The sequence below is a fragment of the Orbicella franksi genome, chromosome 14, assembly GCF_964199315.1.
Source record: "Orbicella franksi chromosome 14, jaOrbFran1.1, whole genome shotgun sequence".
In the NCBI taxonomy this organism is placed as follows: domain Eukaryota; kingdom Metazoa; phylum Cnidaria; class Anthozoa; order Scleractinia; family Merulinidae; genus Orbicella; species Orbicella franksi.
Genome location: NC_138158.1, coordinates 204,885 through 219,020, shown reverse-complemented (window position 1 = coordinate 219,020; position 14,136 = coordinate 204,885). Strand labels below are relative to the sequence as shown.

Genomic DNA, 14,136 nt, shown 5'->3' with positions numbered 1-14,136 from the left:
AGGAAATATTTTTGAACGCTTACGTAGGAGCAATCTTGCCGACCTATTAACTCCCTTAGTGACTATGACTAGAAAGTAGCCGAGACCGGCCTACGCGCAGCGTAATTTTGACCAGCTTTGGGCCAATTTCCAGGATCTTAGGCGATATCTCTCAGCCCTAGGGACTCTAAACTAATTCGAGAAGATTTTGGTTTTCAGTGAAACGAACAGAGGAAAAAGTTTTGAACGCTTACTTAGGAGCAATCTGGCCGACATATTAACTCCCTTTGTAACTGTGACTAGAAAGTGGCCGCGACCGCCTTACGCGCAGCGTCATTTTGACCAACGTTGGGCCGATTTCCAGCAACTTGGGCGATATTTCTCAGCCCTAGTGACTCTAAACTAATTCGAGAAAACTTTGGTTTTCAGTGAAGTGGACAGAGAAAAAATTTTTGAACGCTTCCTGACGAGCAATCTCACCGACATATTAACTCCCTTAGTGACTATGACTAGAAAGTGGCCAAGACCAGGTTACGTGCAACGTAATTTTGATCAACTTTAGGCAAATTTGCAAGAACTTGGGCGATATTTCGCAGCTGAAGGGACTCTAAACTAATTTAAGAACACTTTCGTTTTCAGTGAAACGGAGAGAGGAAAATTTTTTTTACTCTTACCTAGGAGCAGTCTGGCCGACATATTAACTCCCTTAGTAACTATGACTAGAAAGTGACCGAGACCGCCCAAAGCGCAGCGTGATTTTGACCAACTGTGGGCCGATTTCCAGTGTCTTGAGTAATATTCAAGAGCCCTAAGTACTCTAAACTAATTCGAGAAGAGTTCGGATTTCAGTGAAATGGACAAAGGAAATATTTTTGAACGCTTACTTAGGAGCAATCTCGCCGACATAATAACTCCCTTAGTGACTATCACTAAAAATTGCCCAAGACCGGGCTATGCGCAGCGTGACTTTAACCAGCTTTAGGCCTATTTCCAGGAACTTGGGTGATATTTCCCAGACCTAGGGACTCTAAACTAATTCGAGAAGACCTTCGCTTTCAGTAAAATGGACAGAGGAAAAAGTTTTGAACGCTTACTTAGGAGCCATCTGGCTGAAATATTTCCTCCCTTAGTGAGTATGACTAGAGAGTGGCCACGACCGGTCAACGCACATAGTGATCTTGAGCATATTTGAGCTGATTTCCCAGAACCTGGGCGATATTTCCCAGCTTAAGGGACTCTAAACTAATTCCAGAAGACTTTGGTTTTCAGTGAAGTGGACAGAGGAAAAATTTTTGAACGCTTACTTAGGAGCAATGTGGCAGACATATTAACTCCCTTAGCGACTATGACTAGAAAGTGGCCGAGACCGGCCTACGCGGAGCATGATTTTGACCAGCTTTGGGCCGACTTCCAGCAACTTGGGTGATATTTCCCAGCCCTAGGGACTCTACTCTAATTCGAAAAGACTTTTGTTTTCAGTGAAAAGGACAGAGAAAAAATTTTTGAACTCTTACTTAGGAGCAATCTGGCCGACATATTAACTCCCCTAGTGAGTATGACTAGAAAGTGGCCACGACCGGTCAACGTACAGAATAATTTTGAGCAGCTTTGAGCCGATTTGCGGGAACTTGGGCGATATATCCCAGCTTAATGGACTCTAAAGTAATTCCAGAAGACGTTGGTTTTCAGTGAAATGGACGGAGGAAAAATGTTTGAACGCTTACTTAGGAGCAATCTGGCCTAATTATTAACTCCCTTAGTGACTATGATTAGAAAGTGGCCGAGACCCGTCTACGCGGAGACTGCTTTGACCAGCTTTGGGCCGAATTCCAGCAACATGGGCGATATTTCCCAGCCCCAAGGACTCTACTCTAATTCGAAAAGACTTTTGTTTTCAGTGAAAAGGACAGAGGAAATATTTTTGAACGCTTACTTAAGAGTATTCTGGCCGACGTATTAAGAGCGTAAATCCGAAAATATCGAGAATCGGCCGACAGAAGCGAAATAACGAATTTTTTCTTATTTGACCAAAAGAACCCATTTGGTTAACTATTTTCGGAAATGACATCAAAAGGTTCGATTTCCTTTTCTTTTCTTCTAAATTTGCAAAACTTAAAAACTCGGCCACAGGACCTTCAGCTGCGGCCATGAGACTTGAAATTTGGCACATGTTTAACATACTCGTATGGACGTACCAAACGTTTTCTTAACATGTCCTTTACACAATTTGTGGGGCATCTCTTAAACTTTACTCGGGACCAAATTTTGTTTAAAAATGTTTTTTTGTACAAAATAGTTAACCTTCGGAAGATCAACCATTTACGGACCTAAAGTGATAAGGCTAATATTAGCAAACTTTGAACTTGTCAAATGCTATCTGTTATATTACAGTTAAGTAAACAAATATAACCAAATAAAATAAGGTTCTTTATTCTACTCGCCTGGAAAAAATTATAGGTGGCCCGTAAAAACTGTTCCGTTGAGAGAATTTTCCGTGAGGTCACTTTGACGCATATCTCACTTAATTACTCAATTGTTAATCACTGCGCAATTGTTATTATTTCTGACTATTTTTTTTTATACATTCCCAATAAATCTTTGAAGGTAAAGAATACGAGTACATATAGCCACTCAAGCAATGGAAATACAAAATTCGTGAAACGTGAAAGGGATATCTTTAAACATAGACAACAACTATAATTAAATTAAACTAGGAACGTCGCGTTGAACTTTACAGTATCACTACCACTAGCAAACACTTGCCTGCTTTGCTGTACTATTTTCATATGCAAAATTTCCATTCACGAACACGTTTGAGACATGGTATGTTCCATAATCGGTGTATATTAGGAAGACGTTATTTATGTTTCTTACTTTATGATTAAATATTTCACTCGAGCTTCGGAATAAACTCAGTAGACATTATTAAATTAAACGGAAATCCTTGAAAACGTTAATTAACAGATTCATTCCTAGCTTTGGAATTCTCATTACGCTTATCACTTTGGATCTTCATCACATTGCTACTTTTTAAATAAAGTTTACCTTGATGAAGATACGATTTTCAGGCTAGTGAAAATACTTGTTCCTCAATCACACCCCTAACTTTTGTTGCGTGACAATGTGATCAGCAATTAATTTGCCCGAGATACGGATCGATATAACTAGCTACTGAGCGTGAGTGGATCAGGTAAAAGTTATTTGCAGCGAACGCTTTCTGACTAACTGTTTATATTCTATCATGGCATGCGCATGTGATTATTCATCGCTAGTGGGTGGAGAGTGCGGTTCGAGTAAAGAGAGACCCGCTGATATAAACACAGGCGGCCCAGACGTTGTATACGATTAATACGTGACATTATGCTGTTGGCGATTGCATTACAATTTTAGCCGTTTATAAGACAATGTATGAGAATGCTTCGAAAATTACTCTAAATGCTACGTGTAGAAAATAATTTGAATAAAATGGCTTACCTTATGTTTGCATTGCGTTGTTTTGATGTCTCTGGGTTCGTGGAGGTGGTTTAGAGCCATTTAGGCGAGTTTTACTTTCTGGCGGTTTGCTTCCCCTTAAAGAGAAACGAAAGGCGAGGGACCACTGGCCCGACGGCCCGCACTCAAAGCTCCGTAAATTGCACAAAAATGGTCTAATCTCGTGAAAATTGCCTCATGGCAGCCGTCGATAACTCTTCTTCCCATTCGCTTTCTCCCACGATTTCAAAGTTTATCTTAACAGCCCGAGAATCGCTGGTTTTCCAGCTCTTGCTTTCCATTTCGGCTCCATTTCGATCCGTAACCGATTATCTTGGGCACAGGATTTGAATTTGTAGCTTAACAACCTCGCCATCGTGACAAAGTCGCCTCCAACCGTCGAGAGGCACGGGGCAATTTTTTGATCATGCAAACTGCACCGTGCCGCGGTGTATAGCTGAAATTGGAGCCTAAAAACACTCTTAACTGCAAAAATACAAGGAGCAAACAATATTCAGGTGAATTTAGCGCCTAAAAGCACTGTCAACTGCAGCGAGAGATGGCAACGAGTAACTGACCAATGCCCCGTGCCTCTCGACAGTTGGAGGCGACTTTGTCACGATGGCGAGGTCGTTAAGCTACAAATTCAAATCCTGTGGCCAAGATAATCGGTTACGGATCGAAATGGAGCCGAAATGGAAAGCAAGAGCTGGAAAACCAGCGATTCTCGGGCGGTTAAGATAAACTTTGAAACCGTGGGAGAAAGCGAATGGGAAGAAGAGTTATCAACGGCTGCCATGAGGCAATTTTGACGAGATTAGACCATTTTTGTGCAATTTACGGAGCTTTGAGTGCGGGCCGTCAGGCCAGTGGGTCGCCCGTCTTTCGTTTCTCTTTAGGGGAAGCAAACCGTCAGAAAGTAAAACTTGCCTAAATGGCTCTAAACCACTTCCACGAACCCAGAGACATCAAAACAACGCAATGCAAACATAAGGTAAGCCATTTTATTCAAATTATTTTCTACACGTAGCATTTAGAGTAATTTTCGAAGCATTCTCATACATTGTCTCATAAACGGCTAAAATTGTAACGCAATCGCCAACAGCTTAATGTCACGTATTAATCGTATACAACGTCTGGGCCGCCTGTGATATAAAATACGTCACCATACGATAGTGTACAAAGGAAGTGTATAAATCATCTTGCATCTCACAAAATCAGCGATGATTCCGGCATTACTTGAGTGGCTATATGTACTCGTTAAAACAAAATTATTAGTTAGAATGCATAAAATCCATGTCAAAAAGGATCCATCGAAGCCATAGTCAAGTTCGCTACCGTCTGAAATAGTTTGCGTGATTCATGATAAAGTACTAGTGCTATTGAAAAAACAAACAGACTGGTCTATAGATAAGCTGAGTTGCAAAAACTTGTTTGAACTTCTTATCTTGGATTTATTTCAATTCTTTACCTTCAAAGATTTAGTGGGAATGTATAAAATAAAAAAAAATAGTCGGAAATAATAACGATTACGCAATGATTAACAATGGAATAATTAAGTGAGATAAGTGTCAAAGTGACCTCACGGAAAATTCTCTCAACGGAACAGTTTTTACGGGCCACCTATAATTTTTTACAGGCGAGTAGAATAAAGAACCTGCTTTTATTTGGTTATATTTATTTACTTAACTGTATTATAACAGACAGCATTTGACAAGTTCAAAGTTTACTAATATAAGACTTATCACTTGAGGTCCGTAAATGGTTGATCTTCCGAAGGTTAACTATTTTGTACAAAAAAACATTTTTAAACAAAATTTGGTCCCGAGTAAAGTTTAAGAGATGCCCCACAAATTGTGTAAAGGACATGTTAAGAAAACGTTTGGTACGTCCATACGAGTATGTTAAACATGTGCCAAATTTCAAGTCTCATGGCCGCCGCTGAAGGCCCTGTGGCCGAATTTTCAAGCTTTGCAAATTTAGAAGAAACTAAGGAAATCGAACCTTTTGATGTCATTTCCGAAAACAGTTAACCAAATAGGTTCTTTTGGTCAAATAAGAAAAAATTCGTTATTTCGCTTCTGTCGGCCGATTCGCGATATTTTCGGATTTACGCTCATAAATATTCCCCACTGGTAGTTTTAGCTGGGATATATTCAGTTACGTGACGCGTTTTATTTGATAGATTATAACTAGAAATATTCATGGTTTCTTTGGCTTAGCCCTGTGTTTTTCTCGCTATTTTCCTGAACAAATGCGTAGTTCTTTGCCAGTAACAATCCAGTTCAGCATATTCCCACTTCAAAAATATATTCCGTACTAGACAAAATACTATCACTTAAGTTAAACACACCCATTGACCAGTGAGAGAGCGCATAGTATCTCATGTACTTAATGAATCCTCCTCACAGCAGATTAGATACTTAAGTAGCGTAGCCAATCAGAGAACCGCATTGGGAATATACGCTAATAGATTTATACTACATAACAAGAAGATCTTTCAGATCTTATAACCGCGCTTTTATATTTAACTGTCTTAGCAATACAGTCAAATTTGGCCAAATTTTGAATCACGCAACCTGTGATGTTTATTCACCAAAAGCTGTTGAAACATTAATGCAAGGACAGTATTACGTATATTGTTTTCTTTATTCGTGTGTAAAATATATTTTCTTTTGGTTTTATCGAAACGTTGGATTCGAAGGGAAATAATAAATACGCTCAAAACGCTTAAAAAAGGTATTACGTCAGCCATAGAATGCGCTGACGTTACAGCTTTCATTTTCGCTACGTGACAAATAAGATCGTGTTTACTTTGCAAGTCTATTTCGCCAGAAGCGACGGTCATTAATTTATTTGCAATTTTGCGAGTATTTCTTGTGGGTTTCGGCAAATGAAGCGAATTCTTTGGCTGTTTCATAGCAGCGAGTTAAGAGATTTGAAGAAAAATTAAATGTTTGCCGAGGTAAACAAGAGCTTGTCAGAATCCCTCCTCACAGCGGAATAGATACTTGAGTAGCGTAGCCAATCAGAGAACCGCATTGGGAATATTTAACAATTATTCACCGAAGTGGAGGTAAATATCCATCACTTTCACCGACACTGAGGTGAATAATTGTTTTAGTATATACCACACAAGCTGAATAATTAGCGGACCAAAACATTTTATGTGTGACAAGCGGCCGGAAATTTTAAAATCTCTCGCGCCAGCTGCTCGGAGGTGAATAGTAATCACCTCCGAGTTAACCAATCAGAGCGCGCGAAAAGCACATTCACCTTGTGTGGTATATACTAAACGCTAATAGGTTTATACTAATGCATAATAAAGCTTTTCAAGTTATTACTAGAGGCACTTTCATTGGCCGGCAGTCAACCATTACGAATAGCGGGTGATATGCTTCTGAAATAGATAAAAACACACTATGCGGATACATCAAAACTTGCTTTTACATGTAAGGTTAACAACTTCAAAGTTCGTGACTCAGTTTATAGAGTTGCTATGACGAGTGTTCCCATTTTGTATCTGTTTGGGATGAGGCTGCTTCAGACACTGATTCTTCTGAGTATGCGTGTTCAGCTTTCCTCCGGAGAGTTATCATTGGGGCCCCGAGAAACCTACGGTGAGTGAAATCATATGGGAAAAGTTCATTTCGCCTCGGAGGTTCAAAAACTTAACGTTGCTTGTGTAAAATTTGCGGATATTCAAACCGCGAGTTAATTATCGAATCAACTTTATGCTATCGGAAGCCTTCGCCGGACATCATCACCAACCGAACCATCACGAAAGTTGGATGTTGTTTGTGGTTACTAATTTAGCTGGGCTCTCCGTTGTTTTCTCGTGTGGCAACAATGCAATTTTAGCTTTGAGATGTATCAAGATTGTGCTGTTCTTGAAGCGGTCAGTGTAAAATGAAGACCGTCCGACTGCGGACTGCAAACTGATGACCGGAGTATTATTTGGGCTAACCTGATTGATATTCAGGGAGCACGGACTACACTCCGATTAGCGTAAATAACAGCTAGGTTAGTCTGTTTACGGTTTAAGCTCTTGATATCGGGAGCAAAACGATATACAGTCTACATTCTACCGTCAGTCTGCATTTTCCCCCAGGTCGGCTAGTCTGCAGTCTACAGTCCGCAGTCTGCGTTTTACAATATGCAATTTTCCGTGTTCGATCATGATCAAGATCACGGCGTGTGAGGTTCTCGAACTCAGTTAACGTTCCTCCTATTAGCAGCTTTACAGCAAAGGTCCGAAAGTAATGAATCCCCGTAGCGATAAAATTTCGTGGTTGATAGCAAATCCCAAAGTAGCGACACAGAAAACAACGGCCATCCGGATCAAACATAATTTGATTTGCTAAACCAAAATTATCGCATATTTGGTTTATATAACCCTTATTTACGTCACCTTTCATGGAATTGCCTGCCTTTCTATTTTGGGTTTTTTTTTTTCGGTTGTTCTCTTCTTGACAAGTCAAGCAATCCATTTAGCCGAAAAAAAAAAAAACTTTGTTCACATTCGTACAAACATTGTCACTGTACAAATACAATGGAAGCTCTCTTAAACGGGGAACTCCGGTAAGCGGACATCCCTACTTCACAAAGCCCGGTCTGAACTCCCATACAAACTCTGTATTTATTCATTTCCGTAAGCGGACGTGCTCGTAAACTTTGTTCACTTTTGTTCAAATATACATATTGTCACCGCATGTACACTGATATAAACCCTTTCAGAATGGGCGCCTGAATTTGAATAACAATTTAGTTTCAGTTTCAGTTTTTGTATTATCGCACACTATTTACAGAAAAACAACTTAACGTAAGATGGTTTACGATGATATAGGAAAAATAAATACAGATAGAAATTAACTAGAAGAAACAATATTTAATTATGTACAGTGACCTTAGTAGCCAATACAATACTTTGTAAATCCTTTGCCTTGTACTTATGTTTCCAGACAAAGGATTTTTCACATGAATGTGAGGCTTAGGATGTCAAGGAAGTATTCTTATTCAAATTTAGGCGCTATTTATGCAAAGGTTCATAGTTCTTTTAATTCAGCATATTTCAAAACGCACCTTTCATCATGTTTTTGAATTAATTTCTGATCTGAGCTTGTAAACAACTTAGTTTTTATGGAAGAAGGCGTAACTACCACTAACGTCAGACTACCAAGGAATAATAATGTAAACTTGGAAAAGAATATGGTTTCGACACTGCTTGCTCGATCGAAGGAGAAAATGCAAAAGAAATTTGTATCAAAAGAAACTTTAGCTCGATGCTATTCTTGGACTACACGTGCACGTTACGTTATACTAGAATTGGTTCATGACCTCTGGAATGAACAGAAAAAAAAGATCGCCGTCTGGTGCCGCTGATTTCATGATTGCCATGTGTATAAAGAATTGTTACTTAAAGGAGCTCAGTCAAGGCATTTTGAATCATTTTGGCCACGTGCTGAAAATGAACTTTAAATTGAAGGAAACTTGAAAATAGTATTTTTACTAAAATAGAAAAACATCAAAGAGCTAATAATGAATCATAAAGGAACAAGGATGGTTAAGAATTGTTAAGGATGGAGAAGATTCCGAATTTGAAAAATTTAGCCTAATTTTTGCAAAATGCTCAAACCGTGGCGTAGGTCCTTTAAAACATTTATGAACCAAATTTCGTCCATCCATGTGGATAGCAGAAACGTACATGTTTTCCTAACACCAATTGAAACAAAATGCTAGGTGCCCCTACGCGAAGTCTCTCAAATCCCCGTAAACATTTTAGACTAGCTAGAGATCAACACTGAGTAATAAAAAATTATCTCCTTTCAGACTGGCAAGTCTTCGTTGCCAACGAGGGCTACGATTGCTTAAAACGCGTTTATAGACAAGGCGAGTTTCCCATTGTCACCTACGATAAGACTTTTACACCCGACCAAGAAAGGGAAGTTCTCCTCGACATTTACACAGCAACAAACGGCCAGCAGTGGTACAACAAGACCGCGTGGAATAATTCAACAGCTCACTGTACCTGGTATGGTATCACCTGCCACAACAACACATACGTTAAAAGTATTATGTTGGCTTACAACAACTTGGATGGTTCTCTTCCTTCAAATTTGTGGAAGATCCGGAACTTGATGGCATTGTGCACTCCTGGTAATCCAAGACTGAGGAGACGCATTGGCGACTTTTTGTTTGGAAATATGAGCAGACTACTCACCGTCGCGCTCAACGCAGCCTCTATTTCAGGAGATATTCCTCAAGATATCGTCAAGCTGGGAAATCTACAGAACTTCCTGGGCTGCACCATACGCGGTGAGGGGTTCACTGGTCGTTTGCCAGACGACATAGGAAACATGACAGAGCTACGATTACTGTGTCTTGGAGGAAATAACCTAATTGGACAAATTCCAAGAAGCATTTCTAGATTAAAAAAGCTCTACTATCTGGACCTCCGAAACACACCTGGTATGATGCATGGCAATCTAAGTGACTTATTTTCGAATTCCTCGTTGAGTATTTTGTTTATGTCTGGGGTCAAATTAATTGGCGAAATGCCTTCAATGCTGCCAGCAAAATTATCAACTCTCGTCCTTCCTGGAAACAACATTTCGGGCCAATTTCCTCAAAAAATTCCGGAAAATAACAGCCTTGTACAGCTAAATGTGGCAAACAATCAATTGACAGGGGATATCCCAGGTCAGTTGCTTCTTTTTCCAAATATTGGAATGATCGATTTGTCGCAAAACAAGTTTTCTTCTATTAACAATGGGAAGCCGTGGTCAAAAAATGTCAGCGCAGGAGCTAAATCGTACGTTTCGCTGGCAGGAAATAGAAATTTGAACATTGAATTGACAAGCTTTATGGAAATTCTTGTCAAGGGGGGTCCATTAGTTTTAAATTTGAGCAATTGTGACATAGAAAGTCCTTTGCCCGCAAACTTGTTCTACTTTGGCCGCATGACTACCTGCGATTTACATAAAAACAGGTTTTATGGAGAGATACCGGATATTTTTGTCCACACATCCATCCTGACTTATTTTGACATCTCCTCGAATAACCTGTCTGGAAGCCTTCCAGTAGGGATCCGAGATCTCATGTTCCTACAATATTTGGATATTTCTGGAAATCCTTCTATGCGAGAAGCAACTAGAGCATCGTCGCCCGTCTTTCGTCCTGACTTTTCAAGAATGTTCACACCAACTCAAGCAGATAATTTCACTTGTCCTGAAGGACGGCTCACAATAAGCAATGGCCGCATCCGACTGGATCCAACATTTTACGACTACAAGCATTGCGTCTGCGATGCAGGTTTCTACGGAGATAGCGGACTGTGCAAGAAATGCATGGATGGTGGGACGTGCCCTCAGTTTGACTTCACTGAATCAAATGATCTCCACCCAAACATCATGACATTGCGAGGTGGCTACTGGCCCTCACCCACTCCTAACAATGCCACCCATCTGGCCAAGTGCCCAGTGTCAGCTGCATGTAATCCATCAGATTCCTGCACATGTCGCCTCGAAACAACACCAAAACACACAAACTCGTCCCACTACAGACCTTCAGTATCATCACTGATCACAACATGCAATCAATCCTGCATCTGTCATCAAGGAAACACGGACAGGTTTTGCTCTCGTTGTCAAGACGGATATTATAAACTTGGTGGACTGTGCTTCAAATGTGCTAAGGGCGACCTAATTTACTACTATCTGTTTATTCCTTCCTTTGCTGTGTCATTCCTTGCTTTACTTTGGTCATATTTTTACTTCAAGCTGAAACCAATCAAATGGTTTACAGTTACGGCAGCTCATTTTCTGTTAATGTTAACCTTGATGTTGTTGGAATTACTGCCAGCGTGGGTTTTCAAATTAAATCTGGTGGTCTTTGTGCTGTGTATGACCAGTAGAGGAAAAGTTGCCCAATCTCTCATCAGCATCACAGTGTTTTATATCCAAACCATGGATTTTATGATATCCAGTGTCAATGTTTGGCCTAAAAAAGTCGTAGTGGCTCAGACGTACTTGAGTAGCTACTGGAACCTTTATTTTCCTTCGCTTTCCTGCGACTTACCTTCCTTTTTCACTCCCGTTGGTAAGTTTGCTTTTCTGCCTCTTCTTCCAGTTGCCTGTATGGCAATGATAGGTTTGTATTTCATCTTCTTGATGATTTACGACAGGTTCCGTCCACACCAGCGACGCATGGAAAACGTTCATTTCAAATGTCGTCAAAGTGCCTTCTTTTGCCTTAACTTCAGTTACTTTCCCATTGTCAAGCAAACTCTCTCCATTCTACGGCCATGCCACAATGACCGTGATGTTCTTTACATGCCAAACTTTCCCTAGATTGAATGCACCTCTCACACTTATAAGACACTGTCAGCCCTTGGTGTCATCTCTGTTGTTTTTTATCTTATTGGGTTTCCCTTGCTTCTCGTTTATCTGATGGTTGTTTTCTTTCGAAAGAGAGACATCATGAGTCCTGAAGATCGCCAGAAACTTGATGCTTGGCTTGGTCCTTCTTATTTACCCTACAAACCAAAGTACCAGCACTTCTTCGAGATTTTCATGCTTCTTCGACGCTTGCTACTCGCCATAGCGTTGTCTATGATTTCTTCTTCCTCTTCTTTGCAAACGTTTGTGGTTTGGCTGATACTTATGATTTCAGCCATTCTTTACATATGTTTAGAGCCCTATAACAAACGGTCCATTAACCGATGGGCCCAAGAGAATTTTTTCGAGCCCCTGGTGTTGTTCGTGTTGTCCATGTCTTTTATGCTGGTGAGGTTTTCGGCTTTGGACAGCTCCTACAAAGTTGCATTCGTCTGGGTTGTGATGTGTGTCAATTCATGTGTTCTGGTCGTTCTAGTAGGTGTTATTTTGTATCTTCTTGTTGTCACTGGTAACAGTCCCGACAATGACGATTTGACTCGAATTAGAAATAGTGAATGCGATGCGAGTGCAAGAGAAGACGAAAGCCATAACGATGACGATAGACGCTGCTTGCTGCCTGTTAACGAGCACCCGGGTAACCTGTCTATGGATGACTCTGCCTGAAGCGTTAGCCTAGAAAACGCTTTCTCTTATTTAAGTTTAAGCTCAAGATAACGGAAAATAATTGTAAAGGTAAAGCTTAATGCCTATGGGAAGGTTATTCGACATGGAACAAGGTTTAAAGTATAACTTAAGGTTCTGTACATACTCATTGATGCTGCTGATAGCTTCAACAGGTGCATGTTTATAACTTCAGGCTCTGAATATATTTACATGAACCCAAAAGTTCACCATCGTCCTATCGTAAATGAAGGGAAACCAATTAAGAATCGTAATTGATGCTGTCAAACAAAAAAATGCTCGTAAAGTGATAGGAATCCGTGAGGAAGTATGTGAGTTGACGCTTACCAAGTTCCCCGACCGCGTACAGGGGTTTTCTTTCTTTTTCTTCAACTTAAGCAGAAAAGACGTGGCGATAAAAAGCTCCTCAAATACCAGAGTAAATCGAGCGGTTTTTCACTTGAGTGTCAAAAGTGATTCGCGTTTGCTTTTGTCTGCGTTACCATACTACATGACTGGCTTGGGAAACTCGCGCTACTTTGTTGTCCCATCAGAAGTAAAACAACAACGATCGTGACTCGCGGGTACATGCTTTCTCGTACTTCGCATCAGCCGCATGAAATTACTTCGAGTTTTGATTGGTTCATTGGATTGTTTGTGTCCTTTGTTATCGACTAGAGTTATTATTTTGGTTTTGGTTTTACGACACTCAATTGAGAAAACCTGCAAGGACAATTTTAACTGCCTAAATTTACCAATTAAAGGCTACGTAAGCAAGCTCATGGATGAATAGTTGACTTTTGCCTCTGTGACAAAACGAGTCTTTCTGCAAAACTATTCGTATGAAAATGCAGGTCACCTGTACGTTCATTCTCTTGAAAATCAAGTCATTTTCATGTGAAATGTTTTGCACGAGCATTCGTTCTAAAAGAGGCAAACAGCAACTCCGAAGTGGAAGTAAAGTCTGCATATGAGCCCATCAGATCGGAGCTTATCCCGGTTTCTGTAGCATGAAGTGACTAGGAGTATTTCTACTCCCCCCTGGATGGGATACTAGTCCATCGCGGGGTTACCCCGCAATATTTAATTTGCCAGTACTTATTTTTCACCTGAGTGGAAAGAGACACTGTGAGAGTTAAGTGTTTAGCTCAAGAACACAATACAATGTTCCCAGCCAGGGCTCGAGGCCAGACTAATCGAAATAGAAAAGAAATACAAAAATCAAATAACAGGTTGTTAACACAGACAGCTTATAAATTTTAAAATGGATAATTATTAATTTTGATTGGAATTAGAACATTGTTATCATATTAACTTGTACATGATGTAGTGTCAAAGAATAACAACAGTCTGTTTCAAAATGAAATCATTAAATGAGAGTTCACCATATTTACCAGTCAGTCCAAAATTGACAATATAATTATGTATATGAGTCAGCAGTGCATTTTGGGTCAAGATAAATTGGTTATGATCCTTGTTCAGTTAACATTATGAAACAGCTGTATGATTACTACTATGCAAAAATTACAATACATGATTTTGAATTTATTTTAGACAATCAACTTGAGAATGCTAGGACTGCCAGGAGTGTTTTGCCCAATTTCACTTAAGTGAGACATGGATATTGGAA

General features: G+C 40.0%; 1 protein-coding gene across 1 annotated transcript; it reads left to right on the top strand.

Moving 5' to 3' along the window:
- Positions 1 to 6,166: 6,166 nt before the first annotated feature.
- Positions 6,167 to 12,356, top strand: LOC145468390 (uncharacterized). Its single transcript, XM_081452083.1, has 2 exons — positions 6,167 to 7,070; positions 9,280 to 12,356. Exons 1-2 carry the CDS (start codon positions 6,950 to 6,952, stop codon positions 11,796 to 11,798), a joined length of 2,640 nt encoding a protein of 879 aa, XP_081308209.1. The 5' UTR covers positions 6,167 to 6,949; the 3' UTR covers positions 11,799 to 12,356.
- Positions 12,357 to 14,136: the final 1,780 nt, after the last annotated feature.